General features: G+C 42.5%; 1 protein-coding gene across 1 annotated transcript in view; it reads left to right on the top strand.

Annotated features, from left to right (window-relative positions):
- Positions 1–13631: 13631 nt before the first annotated feature.
- Positions 13632–21999, top strand: part of SDCCAG8 (serologically defined colon cancer antigen 8) — a 174917-nt gene continuing 166549 nt past the window's right edge. The window contains exon 1 of the mRNA XM_015424563.1: positions 13632–13701. Within this exon, the coding sequence (XP_015280049.1) occupies positions 13635–13701 (67 nt within the window). The 5' untranslated portion in view covers positions 13632–13634. The remainder of the gene's footprint in view (positions 13702–21999) is intronic.

Genomic DNA, 21999 nt, shown 5'->3' with positions numbered 1-21999 from the left:
AGAAGAAGAAGAAGAAGAAGAAGAAGAAGAAGAAGAAGAAGAAGAAGAAGAAGAAGAAGAAGAAGAAGAAGAAGAAGAAGAAGAAGAAGAAGAAGAAGAGATTGGATTTATACCCCGCCCTTCACTTGGAGTCTCAGAGCGGCTTACAAACTCCTTTCCCTTCCCCTCCCCACAACAGACACCCTGTGAGGTGGGTGGGGCTGAGAGAACTCTGACACAAACTGCTCTTTCAGAAACAGCTGTGCTAGAGCTTGTGACTGACCCAAGGTCACATCAGCAGGTGCAAGTGGAGGAGTGGGGAATCAAACCCGGTTCTCCCAGATTAGAGTCCACACACTTAACCACTACACCAAACTGGAACAATGGGAATAACCCATGGAGATGTCCTCCACCTCAGAGGGAGAAAGAGAATCTCACCAACTACTTCCTGTCTTGCTTCCTTGGGCTGAGGTCTCCCTGTCCCTGGGGACCAGAAATATTGAATAGCTTTAGTAGTCAGCCATTATTTGTGCTTGTCCTACCCCCACCCCAGTATTCAGTCATGAGCTGTTCTGTCAATTCATGTCAAGGAGTTAGAACCAGTGGGACACTTCAAGTGGAATTCTAACTGAAGGAAGTGGTGGATCCAAACAAAGATGATGTCGTGGGCCAGTCTACTTTAGGTGAGAATCACTCAGCTGATGTTGATAACATCCCTGTCAGCACCTCTGAGACTCAACCAGCTGATGCTGTCAACGACCCTGAGACAGCGGAGGCAGGTCCTAGTGCCCCAGTTGCTGCGGACAGCATGTACTTCAGCCCCACAAGCCCTGGGAACACAGAAGAGGCAACCCCGAGAGGTGGCACCTCAACAACCCAAGATCTTGGGGAGACTTCACAGGCTGCCTTGCCTCCCCTTCCCCTGGAGCCGAGGGAGTGCAAAAGGAGGCGTGCGCGCTTGGAGCTCCTGGAGAGGAGGCGGAGCACATGCCTTGCTCCCCGGCGACTGCCAAATCAAGAGGAACACCTGGGGTTAATGAGCCAAATGGATGGCTCTCTTGCAAGCAATGATACCCAGCTGTGAGCCACCAATAAAGGATGGGGCTTCAGATGGGAGAGGCGTGGGAGCAACCTGTCACATTTCTGGAGACGTGCGACCACACCACCCGGATCTGTTCCTGTCTGGAACTCCTGAACCTTTGGCTTCGACCCTGGACCTGCTTGACTACACCTCTTAGACCTGCTCAGACTCTGCTTCTTGGACCCTTGGCTGGCTTCCCTTGTGTAATACTCTTGGACTGAACTCCTGACTTTACACTTCTGGTTAGTGATTCTGTCTCATCCCCTCAGTCTCGGCTGAGTCTGCTCTAACCCAGGACAGATGAAATTATTACAGATGAAATTGTCTACCAAAATCAATCTACCATAATATAGACAAGTGCAAGATGCCATAACTGAAAACTAGAAATAGGCTCAGAGCCAATAATTCTATAGTCTGTGTATGTTATCTTTTGATTAAAATAAAAACCCTTCAATTTAATTTTCTAAATATTTGTGTTAGATCAAGACAGAGAAAAAGGTTAAATACCAAAAAACTAACACATGTAAAGATTAATAAGATCCCAAGGTAGCCCGGCACCCTAGTCTTCTGAAGTTCTGGGAGACTACTAAAATCAGCCACACAGCATACTTAAGGGTACTCCAAATGGTGATAGATTCTTGCCTCTTCCCAGGCATGAAGTGAGAGACTGGTCTCTCCCCTTCCCTAAGTCTTTTGGTATCCCAGTAGGATTTGAAGAAAACATTTGTCTACCCATACACAAACAAACTTCTCTCCAAGTTTTCTGTAAGATATGTAAAAGAGGGATGGACATGAACCAGGAAAATGGAAGTCTGTCCCAGTTCGTGGATGTCACAAACCACGAACCTTCTTGTTTACTGAACCAGTTCGTTTTGTGATGTGATGGAATGGCCCCCCATGGGTTAGAGATGCCAAATTCACAGCACATCTCCAGCTGACTCTCCTCAACCTCCCCTCCAAGTTTGGTGAGGATTGGATTTAGGGGGTCGAGTTACAGCCCCCCAAATCAGGTGTCCCCAGGAAAGTGCTTTCTGGGGAAATCAACTGTGGTTTCATGAGGGTGTCAAACATATCCCCTGCAAGCTAGAAGCATCAAACTTGCAGAGACCCTCCCTGGGATGTCCCTCTACCTGCCCTACAAGTTTGTTCAGGATTGGATTTAGGCAGGCTGAGTAGCATACCCCAAAGCAGGTGCCCCCAGAAAAGTGCTCTCTGGAGAGATCACAGCCGCAGGTACAGGAGGAGTGTGTTGAAAACCCCCCCCCACACACACAAGCTAGAGGCATCTAACTCACAGACCTCCCCGGGATGCCCCTCTACCTGCCCTCCAGGTTTGGTGAGGATTGACCGGGAGGAGAACACTGCCTGCCTCCTCATTGTAGACAGTCTTACTGCAAATGGGCAATCCTTCTCCTTGGGCCTGGGAGACGGTTACCTGCCCACCTCCTCCTGGAGGATCCTAGGGTCCAAAGTGGCAGCCTTTGGAGCTGCCACCAATACTGACATCTGATAGCCTATGACGAGGGAGCCCTGATCGCCTGGATCCTCCAATTACTGCCCGAACTGATCGCCTAGGATAACCAAATTAGATCAAGGAGCTGACTGTATGATGAGGAAACTAAGCACTAGCACTTTATTGTATTATTATATTTATGGTTTTAAGAACTCATGTATTAACGGATGTTATATTTTATATTATATTATTTTTATGGAAGCCGCCCTGAGCTGGCCTTGGCTGGGAGGGCGAGGTAAAAATCTAATAAAGAAATAAATAAAATAAAACAGGGGGACCCAATGCAAGGTCTAGTGCAGGAGGGAGGGTTGAGAGTTGGAAAACCAAGATGAGGGGCAGGCACAGCAAGGGCAACTAATGATGTTAAGGCAGGCAAAGAAGTTGAGGATCCTAGGGTCCAAAGTGCAAAAGGGGGGATCTAACAGGAGGGGGGTGGAAAGTTGGAAAACCAAGATAATGGGCAGGCACAGCAAAGGCCGCTGATGATGCTAAGCCAAGGGGGGGAGGGTTGCCCAGAGGCATGGAAGTCAAGGATCCAAAGGGCAAAGGGGGGTTTGAGAAATTGAGGGTTCAAAAATCCCACTGGCTGAGCCCCTCTGCTCAGCTTGAGCCCCAGAGCCCTAAGTGTGTGTCTGTCTGTCTCTCTCTCTCTCCTTTCTCTCTAACTGCCTGCTGCAAACTAAAAACAGCTCCGTGTGAGCTGGAGACATATATCCATTCTGCTCCCATAGAGCAGAATGGGAGCTCTCATATTGGCAGCCAGCACTACCTGTCAAACTTTGGAGGCCACTATTAGTGTTTCTAGGGCTGCAGAAGTCTGTCCCCTGTTGCTTTGATGATTAATTGAACAGCACCAGGATGTCTGCTGCATGAACCTCTGTGGAAAACTTTGAGGTTCGTGGGAGGTTCCTTGCAGATGCAATTGCACCACCCTTGGCTCATGAAACACGAACTGAGTGATTTTTATGACAAATTTAGGTTTGTGTCCATCCCTAGTGTAGAACTCTGGGGAGGGAGCATCTCTTGTTTCATGGTCCATAACCATGAGGAACCATGTGACATAAGGAAAAGATGCCTAATTACCACTTATGGCTGGCCTGTAATTCTGAAAACTTCGCTGTGCTGCTCCCGCATTATACACACTTTATCTTTTTCCTCTCTCCTTTGAACAGCTTCCCATAACAGTGACTCTAGCTACAGCTTTCAGACAAGCATAGTTGCTACACTCAGGGAAACAACACCAAATGAATTTCTCTTTGTCAGCTCAGCTGTCACCTTCAAAGTGTCACCCTGTAGCCTAATGACCACTGACTAGGCCTCTGGCCATAACATACAGTATTTGTTAGCATTATATACAACATGTACCATCCAAGTACATTCTGCTTTAAGGTATCAGGTATTCTTCCCAAAGCAAAGCCTATGATCTCACAGACCATTCACTCCCAGTCTTACATTCACTCCCAGGCTCAAATTCATTCTACTTCTACAGCACACCTTGCTGGAAATTTCTTGATAGTCTCCAAAATCCCACTCATGTATGCAGTGCCTCATTTGAAACTATTTCACTTTGGAGGTTGATTCAAACCCTCACAAACTACATGCCCGTTTACCTTAGACTCAAAATTGGAAGTGTGTCTTATCCATGATACAAGTCAGCTAAAACAATGTATGACAGTGTTGTTAATGCATCAAAATCAGATACAGCTTGCTTTACTACTCAAGCAAAAAAGGTCAAGAGTCCACCTACAGTTCCCCTTATCCACTTATACGCTACTTTGTCTAAACTAAAATTAATCAGATTAGTGGGTGCATGTTGGTCTACGCAACGGCAAAAGAAGGGTTGCCTAAGAAGTGTTTTCACTTAGTGCTGAGTAAAATGAGTTGTTTTCCTTTCACTTTGAAGTAATGCATTTGAATGTAAAGATTTTACACAAAATTTACATGTCAGAACAGTTATACTAGGCTTCATTTCCCCTCACTTTACTTTATTCTCTCCCTATAGTATGCACTGCCTTCGAGATACCTAGCACAGTTTTCCTTTGGGAGCTAGCACGTTTTCTTTGTAACAAGGTACTGCTTTGTAGGCGAATGCTATATCTAGTTTCAAGTGTTCCCTTAATCCTGTGATGTGAACATTGGTTTTGGAAAAAGAACACATTTTCTAGAAGTTACTTAATATTTTGGCACCCCTGCCCCATATTATGAGGTTAAACTAGGTTGGCATTTGAGTGCATTCCAAACAATGATTCTGAAACTGGGTAGATTTTCTTCATTTATATGCCATTTTTCTCCCCAATGGGGATCCAAAAGAACTTACATAATTATTCTCTTCCATTTTATTCTCACAACAACCCTGTAAGGTAGGTTAGGCTGAGAATGCGTGACTGGCCCAAGGACACCCAGCAAGCTTTCAAGGCAGAGTAGGGAGCAAGAGAGTACCAGAAAAATATCTACTTCTGCTTCATTGACTATGCTAAAGCTTTTGACTGTGTTGATCACAACAAACTATGGCAGGTCCTTAAAGAGATGGGAGTACCAAACCTGTATAAGGGCCAAGAAGCGACAGTTAGAACTGGATATGGAACAACTGATTGGTTCAGCATAGGAAAAGGAGTACGGCAAGGATGTATATTGTCACCTTGCTTATTTAATATCTATGCAGAGTACATCATGCGAAATGCTGGCCTGGATGAATCACAAGCGGGAATTAAGATTGCTGGGGAAAAGATCAACAACCTCAGATATGCAGACGATACCACTCTAATGGCAGAAAGTGAAGAAAACCTCAAGAGCCTCTTGCTCAGGGTAAAAGAGGAGAGCGCAAAAGTGGGCTTGAAGCTCAACATCAAAAAAACTAAGATCATGGCATCCGGCCCCATCACTCCTTGGCAAATAGAAGGGGAAGTCGTGGAAGTAGTGACAGACTTCACGTTCCTGGGATCCCAGATCACCGCAGACTGTGACAGCAGCCATGAAATTAAAAGACGCCTGCTCCTTGGGAGGAAAGCGATGGCGAACCTCAACAGCATGATAAAAAGTAGAGACATCACCCTGCCAACAAAAGTCCGCATGGTCAAAGCAATGGTATTCCCAGTAGTTATGTATGGCTGCGAGAGTTGGACTATAAGGAAGGCCGAGCGCCGAAGAATAGATTCTTTTGAACTATGGTGCTGGAGAAGACTCTTGAGAGTCCCTTGGACTGCAAGAAGATTAAATCAGTCAATCCTAAAAGAAATTAACCCTGACTGTTCCCTGGAAGGCCAGATAATGAAACTGAAGCTCAAATACTTTGGTCACCAAATGAGAAGGGAGCACTCACTGGAGAAGACCCTGATGCTGGGAAAGATTGAAGGTCAAAGAAGACGGGGACGGCAAAGGATGAGATGGTTAGACAGTGTCATCGATGCAATGAACATGAAATTGAGCCAACTTCAGAGGACGGCGGAAGACAGGAGGGCCTGGCGGGAGCTGGTCCATGGGGTCGCGAAGAGTCGGACTCGACTGTGCGACTTAACAAGAACAAAGGGTTTTCAGATCTGGGTTTCTCAGATCCTAGTTTGGCATGCTAATGCAATATTGAAAATTGGGGAGGAGACGGACACAAATGTTTGTTATTCAGCGAAGCAAATTAACCCCTATAGCACTGGGTGTTAGCAGAGGGAGAAGTCGACAAATTTATTAGCCCACCATAAGCCTGTGTGTCAAGGGATCCTGGCAGGGTATAACTGACAGGCCTGCATCTATAATATGAAGCCTTGAAAAGGAACAAGAGACCTACGAATGCCTCCCATATCACCATTATGCTCACACATAGGGTGGAGAGAGGATATCTATTATGCATGATGATGATAATTCCACATGTACAGGCACTATGCTTCCAGTGAGACTGAATCATGTCCAAAATATTTTCGGAGAGAACATGGACAAGATCAGGAAACTGCCTTGTGAGTGTCATGAAATCAGGGGACAGCACACTATAAACAGAGGTTAAGGTTATGTGAGCAATATGCCTTTCAGCCAAGGTCTGCTTTTCTAGGAGGTAGTCATCTTGACTTCTTAAAGAGAAAAATTGGCCATGATCCATAGTGGGTCCCTATTCAACAAGACTGATCATTAGTGGTCTACCTAAAAGCAGTGTTAACCATATAGTGGTGATAATTTGGGCTTTTTTTTACTAGGGCCTGTCAAGTCACAGTTAGAAACAGACAGAGTGTGTCATCATAAACAAGGTAAAATATGGATTTTGAGGCCCACCCCAAATTTAGAAAAGCTGAAGATCTCCAGCGTAGATAACAAATACAGAGATGCACCCTTAATTAAAATGTAGTTTATTTTCCCCTGCCCAACCTCACCTGAAATTAGAAGCTTTAAATCTTAAAAACTTTCTAATAGGTCAGGAATAATCAGCTTGTAAGATGTCACATGATTCCTATTTCTAGTATTCAACTACAGTGATATGTAATTCCACTTCCAAAAATAGCACTCAAAGTCTTTTTGCACAAAGTATTATCTATGAGTATATTAAAGTTCTCTCACAGGCTTCAAAATGTAACCCCCCCCCCGAAAGTTAAGCCCTCTAAAAATAATCTCTACAGAGGTGATCTCCCTTTAAGGGAACATTTTGATTGTTTGAAAGTGGACCTGAATATACCAACTGCAACACCACTGTCTTATTTACTTCATTTATAAGCCCCTCTTCCCCAACAGGGAACCAAATCCCCTTTTTGTAGCAATTTCCTTTCAAACACAGATGAGGCTACATGTAAAAGTATCAAATTCTGAAAACAAATAGTCTGTTCATTAAAATACTTATACACTGCTTTTCTTTACACATAGTGAACCAAGGAAGTTAATCCATTCATCTAAATAATGATATATGGGTTGAAAGGAATTACAAGCACATTGGAAGCAATCATAATGTAGGCTATGAGCCCCAAACCACTGTTACCCTGCTGTATCATCTCAGAATATTGATGAACTTTCTAACTGCTGAGGGAGAGGGCTGTGAACCAAGTATTGTGACAATGGTTTTAGTACAGAATAGGCCAGAAGTTTGGTGGCGGCCTTAAGGCTGGCATGCGGATCAACTGGCCAGTCAAATATCCCATGACTGCCACTGTTTTAAATACCATTATCATGTCATGCATTGTAAGTATAATCTATGGATGAACAGATTTTGTTCCTTTATTGTTCAGGAATTTTGCTTTCATTCCATTTTAACTATGAGAATATCTAAAACTGATTCTGATATCAAAACATAAGAGTTTATCACAGCTTTCAGTTCACTTCCATTTTTCTCTCCTTGAGCAGCACAGATATGAACTTTGATAATACACTGCAACTAAGCAATGTTGATGTAATTGTGTATATATCTGCACCAAAGATTCTTTTTGTGTAGCTTGTATACAATTCTGGACATCCGCAAAATACATGCATGCACTACCTTAATACAACCAGTCCTATAAAATTTGCTTTTTTGTGTTTTATCAGTGTTTAGTATGTACATTAGAAGCAAATCCACCTTTAGATATGGCAGCACAACCATCCCTCACTGGAATTTCTAAGATCAACTGCTGCATTCAAGTTTGTCAAAGCTGCATCTCTATTATAACGAATTCTAGCTCTTAACTGTCTCCGTCCAAGTTCGGATAGCAACTAACTGATTCTCTACCCTTCCTCCTCACATCAAATTATTTTTTTAAAGTCTGAAGAGGCATTTCCAACTATTAAACTCTTATCGGGAGCTAAATTATATAAAACCATAGTAATAGATTCATTCATAATAAAACAAGAAATCTACACTATTAAAAAGGGAAGAGAGCAGGGAGAGCCACAGAGACATGGCGATCAAGGAATTAGATTTGAAATAAACAGCTAAATCTTTCACAGAAGTTCTCTAGCATGCAAGTAACTGAAATTAACACCTCTCAATTCAGTTAACAGCAGAAGTTACAAGAATATATTTCTAAACCAATTATAAGCTGCAAGCAATATCTTTTCTTCCACGATAGCAGTTTCTCTAGCTTCTTGTCAGGATGTCAGAATACACTGTACAGAAGCTAAGATGTTTAAAAGAGATTCGCTTCTCTCCCTTGCAAAGCTAGAATAGTTTACCCCAAAAAAACCCAGATGGAATTCATAATTAAGCTATTACATGTAATTAAACTATTGCATGCAAGCATCTACAAATCCACTTGCTAGATCATGAAGAACAAGTGTGTCCCACTCCTCTGATGAGGACTTCCAGCCCCCCAGTCTCTTTCCCCAAACTGTCTCTTTGCTGCTGTTCTGAAATGCTAAGAAATGACAGGCGTCTTGACCTATATCTTCTCTACACACTAGTACAGCGGACAGAAATCCTTGCTTCTTCCCCCCAAGGCCTCAGTGCATGCCAGAGATAGAGGAGGGATTGGCAGGGTGCATGAATAGAGACTCCATAGTAAGCCAAGGTAGTGATTTGAGCCCAGTTTAAACACCTCACTTATTCAGCATTACTCTTGCCTTTGCTTTTCAGAATAGACAACTACATTAATAAGTCACTGCTTATGACATACTATTGCTCAGAAAACTCATTATTTTAGATCAAAGATGGGAAAACTGATCACTCCTTAGAACAGGCTGAGAAACATTTTTAAATTATAGGAAATGCTTTAATGTTTAAAACTTAACTACTGAGCTCAGTTCAAACTTAACTACTTGTACTCAGTGCTTCCATCACTATACGAGTGGCCTCTGGATGTGGAGCAATGCCCACAAATTATGTTCATTCAAATATCAAGCCAACCCCTAGTTGGTCACGGTTTGCTTAAACATCTAGATTAAGCCTTAGAGAAAGTATGCACTGTGATAAACACCACAGCAACTTTCCTTCCTTCAAGATTTTTTTTAGAAAAAAATGTTTTGTGTTTCAACTTGCTGGGGATGCTTGAAGTATGGAGGACTGGACTAAAGTATCCACTGATGTCTTCCATCTCTTCTTTAAGAGCTTTTAGACCTTGCTATGTGTCAGTAATATTTATAAAGCCCTAATGTAGCACAGTGATTGAAAGCAGCAACTATAAGCGGCTCAGCTGTGAACTCACTTGGTATCTTAACCAATACACTTTCAGGTTCAGCTTCCCTATCTGGTACAACAAAAAGGAAACAAACCCAATCTGAAAATCAAGTTAGGTACTCAAGAGGCTGAGCAGCAGCAACAACACAAACGCACACACACATATATAAATGTTTATTGCACAGTATACCAGGTCAAAGTTAAAAACAACACACATACATAGAGAATAAAAATGTCATATATAGCAACCAGTCGGAGTTGCATGTTAAAACAGCCTTATTCCTCTGTAACACTGGGGCAATTCAAGAGTCCCATTGCCAGAGAATTCATTACCAAAACGACAAAACTGTTGTTATGATGGATATGTTCACTCAAAGACAATGTTAATGCTATACAAGCTAACAGATATTAAACAATCCAATGCACTAGTCTTTAATTTTGGTAGAGCAAATCTATTTGCAAGTTACAGTGTCTCAAACATTTTAACAGGTCACATTTTCATCAATGCTATTCAGTAGAACCTTATATTAAGAATAGTTTATGGGGACAGACATGAAGAAGGGGTGATGGAAGAGATATGGCACAGACCGTGGTCTTTTTTGGGTAGCACTATTCTAGACACGCCAATGAGATTCTATGTTTTACGCTTTGAACGATGATGGGAATACATGGAAGTTAACTAGAGTTTACAAGAGGGCGGTTCAAAGAAGAGAAAGAAGCCCCAAGGAATGATCCCACCTGATACCTGTGAATCGACCAAAGGCAAATGAAAATACTCTTTTGTATAGCACAGGAAATTGAGATGCTTCAGCTCTCCAAATGGCATAAGACTGAAGAATCATAAGGCTACAACAAAGAACTTGTACAATTTGTATTACTTACACGAGTTTTCCACCCCGCAATAAGGAACTATTGGCAAAGGAAAATGATAAGCAGAAAACACTCTGTTTGGAATGGTACATTCCACAACCATGAATGTTGTTGGTGTATTGCAACAGAAGAAACTAGGCTGGCCCACAAAGTTAAAAAACAACAGCAGTGATGGTTAGCAGGTGCACTACATGTTCATTTTGCTATCAACCTTGACTTTGCTGTCAAGACTGAAGCACAGTAGATATTGTACAGAACTGCCATATTGGAACTACTTTTGACATCATTTAACCATACAGTTTTCATCCACGTGGACTTTTACGTTTTAAAAGATGTTGAATACTGATTTCTTCTCTCAAGTAATCTTATTGATAAACATAATTCCTTGTCTTTAAATTCTCCTTTTGCTTGCATGATCGCACCACAAAGGAACCATCACACTCTAGGAACTGGAGCATATTCTTTCAAATAAATATTTTATGAAGAATAGGTTCCATTCCAAGTGAAAAAAACAACTGACTCGTAAGGATTCAATATACAAGGAAATCCTATCAGTTACTCATCTCTCTCAACTGAATAGCAAATAGTACTTGAATTTGCTTATGCAAACAGTTAACAGAATATATTTCAAAACAAGGAACATATAGCTCTGGAACTCAGCTACCCACCTTACTGAAAACACAGAGCTTACCACAACCCCCTTTTTATGTATTTAGCAATTTCCTGATCAGATGCACAAGCAACATCTTGCCTGATGACTGCATAGTAAGTGGAACTGAATAGTAGATACATGAGCACACAATTGTGAGCAGAAACACTCCTCCTCATCCCTTCCCCCACCCCTAAGCATCCGGCTCCAAGCAACGAGTGGATGAGATCACAAAAGAAGGCTCATCTGTAGATCTGTCATCTGGTTCTCAGTCGAGTCAGTTTCCTCTTCCACAAAAAAAAAACTTGATATTTCAAAACCACTCCAAGATTTTTATTGCCTTTGTAACCCATGCATTTCCTTTCTAAAAAGGTTACAATGACTAGACATCTTTCATGAACAAAATGAACCATCTTGTAATTATGCCTTCACAAAGAGCCATTATCTTCCCGATACACGTAGCTTGAGAAGCCATATGCATTTCCCAGGCATCCCCTTCAATACAGAAAATCACAAACAGCAGCAGAAAAAACAGAGATGGAAGACTCGCTATTTTCCTCCCCTTTGGGTTCTCTTGAAAAGCAAGTGTAAAGCTAGGCATCATTTTAGACTTAGATGCTTTACAGCACAATCGGGCTGTATGGCAAATTGAGAAACAAAGGTGGGGGGTGGGGAAAAAACTCACATATCCCTTTCAATTTGTTGCAACAAAAGTTAAGATCTAAAAAACACCCCATGAGAAACAAAGCAGAACCTACACCACGCCTGCAGAAAAAGCAGAATAAACACACAAAGCAAAAAAAAATAAATCTCCCCTCTTCATCCCCTATGACTTCCAGAGGGTTAGAGGGTGTGCGTAGCTGGGTGGATGGTGAAAATCGATGCCAAAGAATTGAGTAGGGAGCAGGAAGGCCTCCCCCCGCATACGTGGGGAGCCGGGGGAGGTCAGTTATCAGAGAGAAGGGAAAGGAAGAAAGAGGAAACGGCGGGTTAAGGAGCTCCATCTGCATCCAATCTGGGCCATTCCCCCTCGTATTCATACAGCAGCAGCAACCGCCTCTATTCATTCCCACAGGGACGGTGTTGAGCGGACAGAGAAAACAGAAAACCCAAGCAACCAAAGGCAACAGCGCAGGAGAATTTTGTTTTTGTTTTTTTTAAAGAAAGCCCTACCCAAAGTCTGGCAGGTCTGCAAAGCACCCCCGCCCACCACCAGGTCGAGAAAAGAAAAGGACAGCGCCACAGTCGAGAGGGGAAAGAACACCGTATTTGTTGCTTCTACCGTTCCGGGAGAAAGGGAAGACACCACCCCAGGCGGCCAAGGGTCTCCTCGGGCATCACATACCCTCCCGCCCTTTCCCGAAATCAGAGCCTCTGCCTCACCGACCCAGTCCACCGCGAGGGGAGGGACACTCCAGCTGCCGGTCTTTCCGTGGCGCACCACTAGTCACAACCGCTCTAACGTTATTCCCAGCATATAGCGGCTAACGGCGCGGAGCCAGAAAAATCCACTGCGCAGGCGCCTACAGAGAACGCGCGCGCACGCACAATTATGGAGGGGGGAAGGGCAACGAAAAGCACGGATTTACAATGCCCCAGAACGAGCCGAGTGCGCAAGCGCGCGACCGAAAACGTCCCCCAGTTGACTCTCATTGCGCAAGCGTCATTTTTTAGACAATGGGCAGGGGAGAGGGAAATATATTCCTCGTTTATTTCTTTGCAGCTGCAGCCGTTGACGTCATGTTAGGGAATGCGGGGAGAAAAATATAAACTCGTTTATCCTTGCATTTTCCGGGTAGTGTTTTGTATTTCTGTCTTTCGTATATCTCATAGAACTTAAAGCGATCTATTAACGTCATCTAAGGTTCCACGTACCTTCAGACTATGCTTTATACTGACACAGAATAAGGAAAAAAAATCTACTGTGGTGACGGCAGGCGGGTAGGACCTACTAGGTGTTTTCCGAGGTACGGGGTAGGATCCAGAACTACAAATCCCAGGATGGCGGCGGTAAACGCTTTTAAAAACTCCAACGTATTAAAGCGTTGCATGCTGGGCGGTGTAGCGGACTGTGTATGTCTATGGAAGCCTGTCTGAATCTCTTCGGAAATGCTGCGAGGCAAGTCCAGCCGCCCACCGACACAAGTGATATCGATGTCACAGCCTCCCGTCAGCGAAACTCCGAACAGACCGTTTCTTTGGTTGTCTAGCAACAAGGTTTAGCATCACTGCCTCCGGAACCCCGGTCCATCCTGGGAATTGTAGTCTTCTCTCCTTAATAGTTCCTATATCATTTGGAGGCACCAGGGAGCCGTTTGGACTACAGTGACCGAGAACCACCGCTGAAAGTGAAGGAAGGTTTACTTCACACACTCGCTCCCCAATGCAAGGAAACCCAGAGGCGGTGGGGGTTGTGGAAAGATTGGCGGCGTGTAGTCGGGGTCCCCGCATTGACTTCTGCTGCGAGTTCCCGTGTTCATTCAGCTCAATGAGGGCGGGCGGCGGAGAGTCGGAGCTGGAGGAGTCCTTGGAGCGGTATCACCGAAACCTGCGTGGTGAGTGAGAGAGACCGCGGGGGTGGGGGGGTCTACATTCCCGGGTGCTCCTGTCATTTTCCCTTCAGGACTCTTGTGGTTAAAATACTTCTTGTATGGGCATCACACATTGATCCACCTAGCTCTATCATATCCATGAGAAAATATGACTTGCTTTACCCTAGATGCCCCAGAAAATCTCCAGGGTCCACTCCCTGACTCTTCAAGACCCATCTTGGTCTGTGCTCCACAGCCCCACCACCAAATTTAAAGTTAACAGCCCTTAGCTAAAGGGAGGGAATAAAGTTGGTTACTTGCTATGAAGAATTTTTTTCACCTACTCGCTTCAGGTAGTTAGAGATATGTCCACAAAACGTTCCCCAACCTGTGTGATACACCTGTTACTGGAGAGGCCTGGATTCTCATCCCTTTGGACTACTTCACACATGACAATGCTTGTCATGGTGACTGAACATATATGGGACAGGAAGCTGCAGCCGACATACTTCATGCATGGTGTTCATGCTTCTGAACATGCTTGTTTCGCCCATGTCTCACATTTAAGGTGTACGGCTAAATACCACAGTACGTGAGACAGCCTACAGAATTCTAACAAGCAGTATGTAGGGCAAGTAATGTAAGAATCTAAATGTATGTGTAAAAATGATTTAGAAACCAATTTAAAAACAGCTGATGCTTCTGTTTGCCCAGGCTTAGGCTGTTCCCAAAGTGTTCCAGGATAAGTCTCTTATAGCCTCACTGGAAAGCCAGGTGGGTAAGAGCAGCCCCCAGACTTCTTCTGGGGCAACAACTGAAGGGACCTCAGATAGAAGTGACATGGTTCCATTGGCTAATCACAAAAGATTATTGCGTTTTGCACCTGCTGTTGTTTCTGGGGCAGCCCCATAGAGTGTGTTATAGTAATCTAGCCTCAGGATTACTGAAGCATGGATCAGCATGGCCAGATCAGGCCAGTGGGCCAAATTCCCAATCCGATCTTCCTAATTTGATGCTGTTTGCTGTCACAGATACCTTTTTCTCCTACACACCATCAATGGTAGGAAGAACAGTCTCGTTTAAAATAGTGGCCCTTCCAACCACTGTCACCTCTGTCTTATCTGTATTCAGCTTCAGTATGTTTTCCCTCAAACACTGGACCAAGACAGAGACAACAGCAGCCAGTGGCTTATTCAGAGTAATATATAACTTGGTGTCATCAGCATATTGATAACAATCTCCAAAACTCTGGACAGTCTCATTAAGGGGCCTTATATTTAGCAGCACAGGAGAGAACACTGAGACTTGTGGAACCCCCCATTCCAAGGGAATGGTTCAGCATGTCCTATTGCAGCCTTTGGTCTCAATACTGCTCCACTCAGAGCCACCTCACTTTCCATGTACCTCAGCATAATTACATAGTCCATCATATTAAGACTGCTGACAGATCTAACAGCAGAGATGCATTCCATTTTTCCGTCTGAAGACAGAAATCATCTGCAGTAGTTCCACTAAAGCCATCTCTGTCCTGAATCCATGTCCTGAATCCATGCCTGAATCCAGATTAAAAAGGATCAAAGGCAGATGTCCCCTCCAAATATTTCTGGAGTTGGTGTGCCTCTAAGTGTTTAATAACCTTTCCCAAAAAGGAAATGCTCAAGACAGGTCTTTATTTGACAAAGTTCTAATTATCTAACGATGCCTTCTTGAGTGATGGTCCAATAACTACTTTAGAAAAACCTCTTCCATTAGAGAAGCATCCTGTCAGTTAAAGGATCCAGTGCTCTTCTGCAGGATTTTACAAGCCAAGGAGGATATGGATCCAGATTACAAGTAGTGCCCTTGACACACCCAGACTGAATTGATCCAAGTGATAGTGACTAGATGGTGCTATACCTCTACTGCCTGTGTATGAATTAACTCAGCAGTCTAAATCAGGATGTATCTGAGAGTTTTATCTGCAAAGAACCATGTGACAGCTATCGGAGCTAGGACAGCTATCGTAGTCTTTCATCCTAGACAAAGGAGTCAAGCGGGGATGTTTACTTGCACCCCTGTTGTTCAGTTTATATATAAATGACCTCAAACCCTTTATCCTGAAGGAAGCATGTAATCTTCCACATTTATCCAAGCATGAAATTCCAATCCTTCTATATGCTGATGATGCAATGATAATGTCTAGATTAATAGTGGGCCTCCGCAAGCTGATAAAAATTTTCAAGCTTTATTGTTATCATGAGGGCTTGTCCATCAGTGTGGTGAAATCCAAGGTCACACTATTCACCAAAAGAAAAAAGGGGAAAATCTTGAAAAGGGAAAACTTAAATATCTGGGAATCCACTTTGAAACATCTCTTACATGGAAAACATACTTGGATCTAGCAAGGAACACAGCTTTGAGAGTAGGGAAGACAATTGTAAAGTACGTCTACTCATCAGGAGGCCAATCTGTACCCTCGGCCTTAAAGGTATTTAATGCTAAGGTTCTAAGTCAATTCCTGTATGGTGTGGAAATTTGGATTCAGGCCGTTTCTGAAAAAATAGATTCCATCCAGTATGACTTTTTCTGACGCTTATAGGCTACTCCTAGATGTGTCTCAGGCATAGCACTGAGAGCAGAACTTGGTGAGTTATCGATGGAAGCTAGGGCTTGGATTAAAGCATTTTTCTTTAAAGTTAAGGTTTGAACATCTGAGGGAGGATCTACTCTATTTGGGATTATCCAGGCAGATACACATTACAGCCAATGGGATCAACTATTGGAAAAGAAAATGAAATGCCTAGGAATAACAAATGATATAATTAAAATACAGAAACTGAAGACATTAGAAGGTAAATTAAAAAATCTGTAAGGAAATTGGATGTTACCAGTATGTCTATTAGGGTGTGCAGGGTATGTTCGACACTTCATTTGGGAATTGCCCTCCCGATGCAACTACTGAAATATTTTTATCAATTGACAGTCCCAAAACTAGGAAGAGCTTTTACTTTAGCAAGACTGAACATTCTTCCCTTGGCAGTTTTGGAGGGCAGATATAATAAAGTATTGTACTCTAATAGAACATGCAGATGCTCATATCATACAATTGAAACCATTGAACATATGATTATGGAGTGCCTTATATTCGATGAGTTGAGGGCTAACTTAGTCACCCCTTTACTTAAAGATATGGAACTGCTAAATGTGCGAGTCCAGGTGTCGTGGCTGCTATTGGATACCAATGATCGTGTCACCCTCTCAGTGGCAAAATTCATAGGCACAATAATCAAATATAAGAGAAATAATACTGAGTAAGGTCTTTTAAAATATTTTCTTTGGTTCTAATTTCTGCTTAGGTGATAGCCACATGAGCAGTGATAGATAGATAGATAATGCCTGTGTATGAATTAACTCAGCAGTCTAAATCAGGACATATCTGAGAGTTTTGTCTGCAAAGAACCATGTGAAAACATCATAGCTAAATGGCAAGTCACTAATGTTTTAGAGTCTCATTCCAGGAAGTTGCCAGCTACCTAATTAATCTAAATAATTGACTGAATGCAATTCAGCTGACACAATAGTAGTGGAGAAGCAAGATTTTTTCACTGCCATCACCAACTTCTCATAGGTTTTCAAATAGATTATATAGCATTTTTCATCAGACTTACCCCAAGTTGTCTTCTATCATCACTCTAGACCTCTACCAGCCTTTTTTTGATACACCTAACTCTGCAGGGTGACCTATGGGCTACAGTTCTATCTATATCTTATCTTCCAAGTACAGATTGTTTTCCTGTGAATTTTTTCCACATGGTATTTTGAAAGTGCTTGAGAAAAGCTACTTGAATGTATATTGTAGTAAATTTATATGTTGTATGTATGATAGACACACAAATGTTCCTTTGGTAAAAGATATGCACATTTTCTAGAATTTTTGAAGCCATGAGAAGCTATGTTTTTTCCTAAATTATTTTTTTGGGGAATGGAAATTTGGGGGAAATTGAAATGCATCCAATACTTCCTAACCTTAAACTGATTTTGCTGTTTAACAATGTAAAATAATAATTCAGAACTTAGGATATAAAATTTTACCGTTCAGCATTTCTTATGGAACTCAAAGTATAAATGCCTTAGTTTTCTACAAGCAGAATTGCAGACATAACCCATATTACAGAAGAGGGCTGTACATGGCTGTACCCTGCTAGACCTTAGTACAGGGGTGGCCAAACTTACTTAATGCAAGAGCCACATAGAATAAACGTTAGGTGTTTGAGAGCTGCAAGACATGAACAAATGTTACACACACATTTTTATTGAAAATATGCAAATTTGTTTTTTATTAACTTTAAATGAGACTGCCAAAATAAACACAAAAGGGGTAAAATAAGATATAAATGATATTTATTCAATAATATTTATATTTTGCTAATGATATTTATTGTCTAAGAGAGACAGAAAGAAAGAGGTGGAAAGAAAGAATGAAAGAGGTGGAAAGAAAGAGAGAGAAATAACAGAAGCAAATAGATGGGGAGGGAGAGGGAAGGGGGAGAGAGAGAGAGAGAGAAAGGAAAGGAAAAAGGGAGGAAGAGAGAAAAAAGAGAAAGATGGAAACAAAGCAAATAGATGGGCGACAGAGGAAGGAAGGGAGAAAGAGAGAGAAAGAAAAAGGAAGGAAGGAAGGAAGGTGGAGGGAGGGGAAGGAAGAGAGAAAGATGGAAAGAATGAAAGAGGTGGAAAGAAAGAAGGGTGAGAGAGTAAAAAGAGAAACAATGAGAGCAAATAGATGAGGGAGGAGAGAGAGAGAGAGAGAGAAAGAAAGAAAGAAAGAAAGAAAGAAAGAAAGAAAGAAAGAAAGAAAGAAAGAAGGGGAACAAGAGAGGGAGGGAGAGGTGGAAAGAATGTAACTTTAAATGTGCTCTCCAAACCCACACCACCACCACCTGCAGCAGCAGAGATGGAAAGAAAGCAACTTTAACATTAAAGCCCCCCACCCCTACCCCCATGCTAGCTGGATTAGCTTGGAGAAGAGATTTCAATAGACAAATGCCTTCTCCAATCCGGTCAGCGTGGGCCTGGGCTTTGAGAATGCATTTAAAGTTGCTGTCTTTCTCTGTTCCCCCCACCTCAAGCCTACCCACAGAGGGGAACACTGGCAGGGGAAAGGAAGACCGATCGAGGAGGCATGCCTCCCCTTCGCTTCCACAGCTGCCTTGCTGGGAGCCACACAATATGTGTGAACGAGCCGCATGCAACTCCCTAGCCACAGTTTGGCCACACCTGCCTTAGTTTTTACCATCCTTAGTTACCAACCTTAGTTTTTACCATCAGACCGAAAAATGAAATTTGAAAAATAAACTGTTTCTAATAAAACAATGTGGACTGTTTAGACTAAAGTAGTCTCATACAATTCAGTATGCTGCTAGTCCTATTGTGATGTAGAGCTGAACTGTATAACATGTTGCACATTATAGCATATTAATGGTGGCACATTTTTTTAAAAGTATACATTTGAAAATATGTTTGATATGACTACAGAACATATACAAACTAACATTTTCTAATAGGTTGTTCTACATAAAAACCTTCATAGTGCCCAACTTGATTAAAACTCATCTATTGTCATGGTCCGGGGGTCGTAGCTAGAACAGACAGAACAGGAGCCGAGTCGAAGAGTCCAAGAAAGTAGTTGTCCGAAGCAGGAGGTCAGGAAGCCAGGAATCCAAACAGGAGTGAGGTCCAGAAACAGGAACCAAGGGTGGATGTGAGCTCAGCACGGATGCGACTCATTGCTTCCACAGATCGCCCAACCCCAAGCAGGAGCTATATAGGCCTCCAGCAGTGCTTCCCTTAGTGGCGGCCCTGCTCCTGTCAGTACTCAGGGCTCAGCGCCCACCTTCCCTACCAGTGTGTATCTTTGCAGTGGGTTAACCTTTCTTTATAGGGAAAGTGTTCTACCCCCTTAATCATTTTTAGTTGCCCTTTTCTGCACTTTTTCCAATGCTATAACATCTTTTTTGAGGTGTGGTGATCAGAACTGTACACAGTATTTCAAATAAGGATGCACCATGGATATATACAGGGGCATTATGATACTGGCTGATTTGTTTTCCATTCCCTTCCTAATTATCCCCAGCATAGCATTTGCCTTTTTCATTGCCGTCGCACAGTGAGTCAACATTTTCAGTGAGTTATGTACCATGACTCCAATAACTCTCTCCTGGTCAGTCTACACCAGTGTAGACCCCATCAATGTGTATTTATAGTCAGAATTTTTGGCTCCAATGTGCATTACTTTGCACTTACCCATGTTGAACCTAATTTGCCACACTGATGCCCACTTGCCCAGCCTCGACAGATCGCACTGGAGTGCCTCACAGTCCTCCCTGGTTCTCACAGCCCTGACCAATTTAAGTGTCATCTGCAAACTTAGCCACTTCACTGCTTGCTCCAAACTCCTAATCATTAATGAACAAGTTAAAAAGCACTGGACCTAGTACTGAGCTCTGTGGTAACCAGCTGCTCACCACCCTCCACTGTGAAAACTGCCCATTATACGCACTCTCTGTTTCCTGTTAATTCACCAAGTTTTAATCCACAAGAGGACTTGTCCTCTTATACCATGACTACTGAGTTTACTTAGGAAACATTGATGAAGAACTTTATCAAAGCTTTCTGGAAGTCTAGGTAAACAACATCTATTGGGTCACCCTTGTCTACATGTTTATTCAGCCCCTCAAAGAACTCAAACAGGTTAATGAGACAAGAGTTTCCCTTACAGAATCCATGCAGATTCTCCCTCAATAGCTTTTGTTAATCAATGTGCCTACTAAATCTATCTTTAATAACCGATTCCACCAATTTACGCAGTATCAATATTAAACTGACCAGCCTGTAATTTCCTGGATATCCTCCAGAACCTTTTTTAAAAATGGAAGTTACATTAGCTACCTTCCAGTCCTCAGGAATAGAGGCAGATTTTAATGAAAGATTACATATTTTTGTCAGGAGATCCACAAGTTCACATTTGATTTCTTTCAGAACTCTTGGATGTATGCCATCTGAACCTGGTGGTTTGTCAGTTTTTAATTTGTCCATCAGTCATAGGACCTCCTGTCTTGTCACCTCAATCTGATTTAAGTTTTTTAACTCCCCTCCTGAAATCAGTGGTTCTGGAGTGGGCAAGCACCTCCCCATCTTCAAAAGTGAAGACAGGCAAAAAATGCATTCAGCTTCTCAGCCATTTCCCTATCATCCTTTAGTAATCCTTTTATCCCTTGGTCATCCAAGGGCCCCACTGTCTCCCTGGCTGCTTTTCTGTATTTGAAGAAATTTGTATTGTTGAACTTTATGTTTTTTGCAGTGTTCTTCACATTCCATTTTTGCCTGTCTGATCACTGACTTGCATTTTATTTGCAACAGCATGTGCTCTCTCATATTCATCTCACTCTGACTAGCCTTCTGCCACTTAAAGGAATCCTTACCTTTTACTGTTTCCATTACTTTATTTGTTAATCATACAGGCCTTTTTTTCACCTATTTGTACCTTTCCTAATCTGCGGTATACATTTTATCTTAGCTTCTTGGATTGCAGTTTTAAACAGTCTCCAACCTTCCTGAGGTGATTTGACCCTCCTTACCATTCCTTTTAGTTTCTTCTTCACAAACCCTCTAATTTGAGAGAAGTTACCCCAAGTGGTTTTGTTCTTTTTGGGCAACTCCCTATTTACATAAATGTTGAACTTAATAACTATGGTCACTTTTCTTGATGTTGCCTCCTGGCACTGGGATACAGAAGTTGACTGCCTCTGAACATGGAGGTTCCCCTCAGTCACTATGGCTAGTAGCCACGGATAAACCTATCATTCATGAATCTATTTAATCTCTTTTTAAAACTGTTTATTCCTGTGACCATCGCTACATCCTCTTACAGCAAATTCCACATTTCCATCACTTTCTGTGTGAAGATATATCAGAAGTCATGAGTGCAGCTTTCAGTTTTCCATTGTATAATATCCATCCTATATTTTAGATGTGTCTTGGAATGTCAGGCTGTTACCTACGTATATACCATAAATCTTGTACTGAATCCTTTGAAGATGTTGATGTAAAGTATCCTGGCTGGGTAAATGATTCTCATTGCTTGGTTGTTGTGGACATTAAAGTTTTTAAGACTACTTTAAATGGGGTTTGCAGGAAGCCCAAAAAAAACAAAACAGCTGAGCTGCAAAACAGCATGAAAAACAGCTGCACGAGGGAGAGGTGCTCCCCGTCGCACAGTTGTTTCGAGCTATCTTCTGCAGTTTGAGCCCAAAACAGCTGCACAGTGGGGATCGCCTCCTCATT

This window comes from Gekko japonicus, unplaced genomic scaffold (genome assembly GCF_001447785.1).
Source record: "Gekko japonicus isolate JY-2015 unplaced genomic scaffold, Gekko_japonicus_V1.1 scaffold392, whole genome shotgun sequence".
Lineage (NCBI taxonomy): Eukaryota > Metazoa > Chordata > Lepidosauria > Squamata > Gekkonidae > Gekko > Gekko japonicus.
Note: the sequence above shows the minus strand (reverse complement) of the source record. Positions and strands in the feature narration are given on the sequence as shown.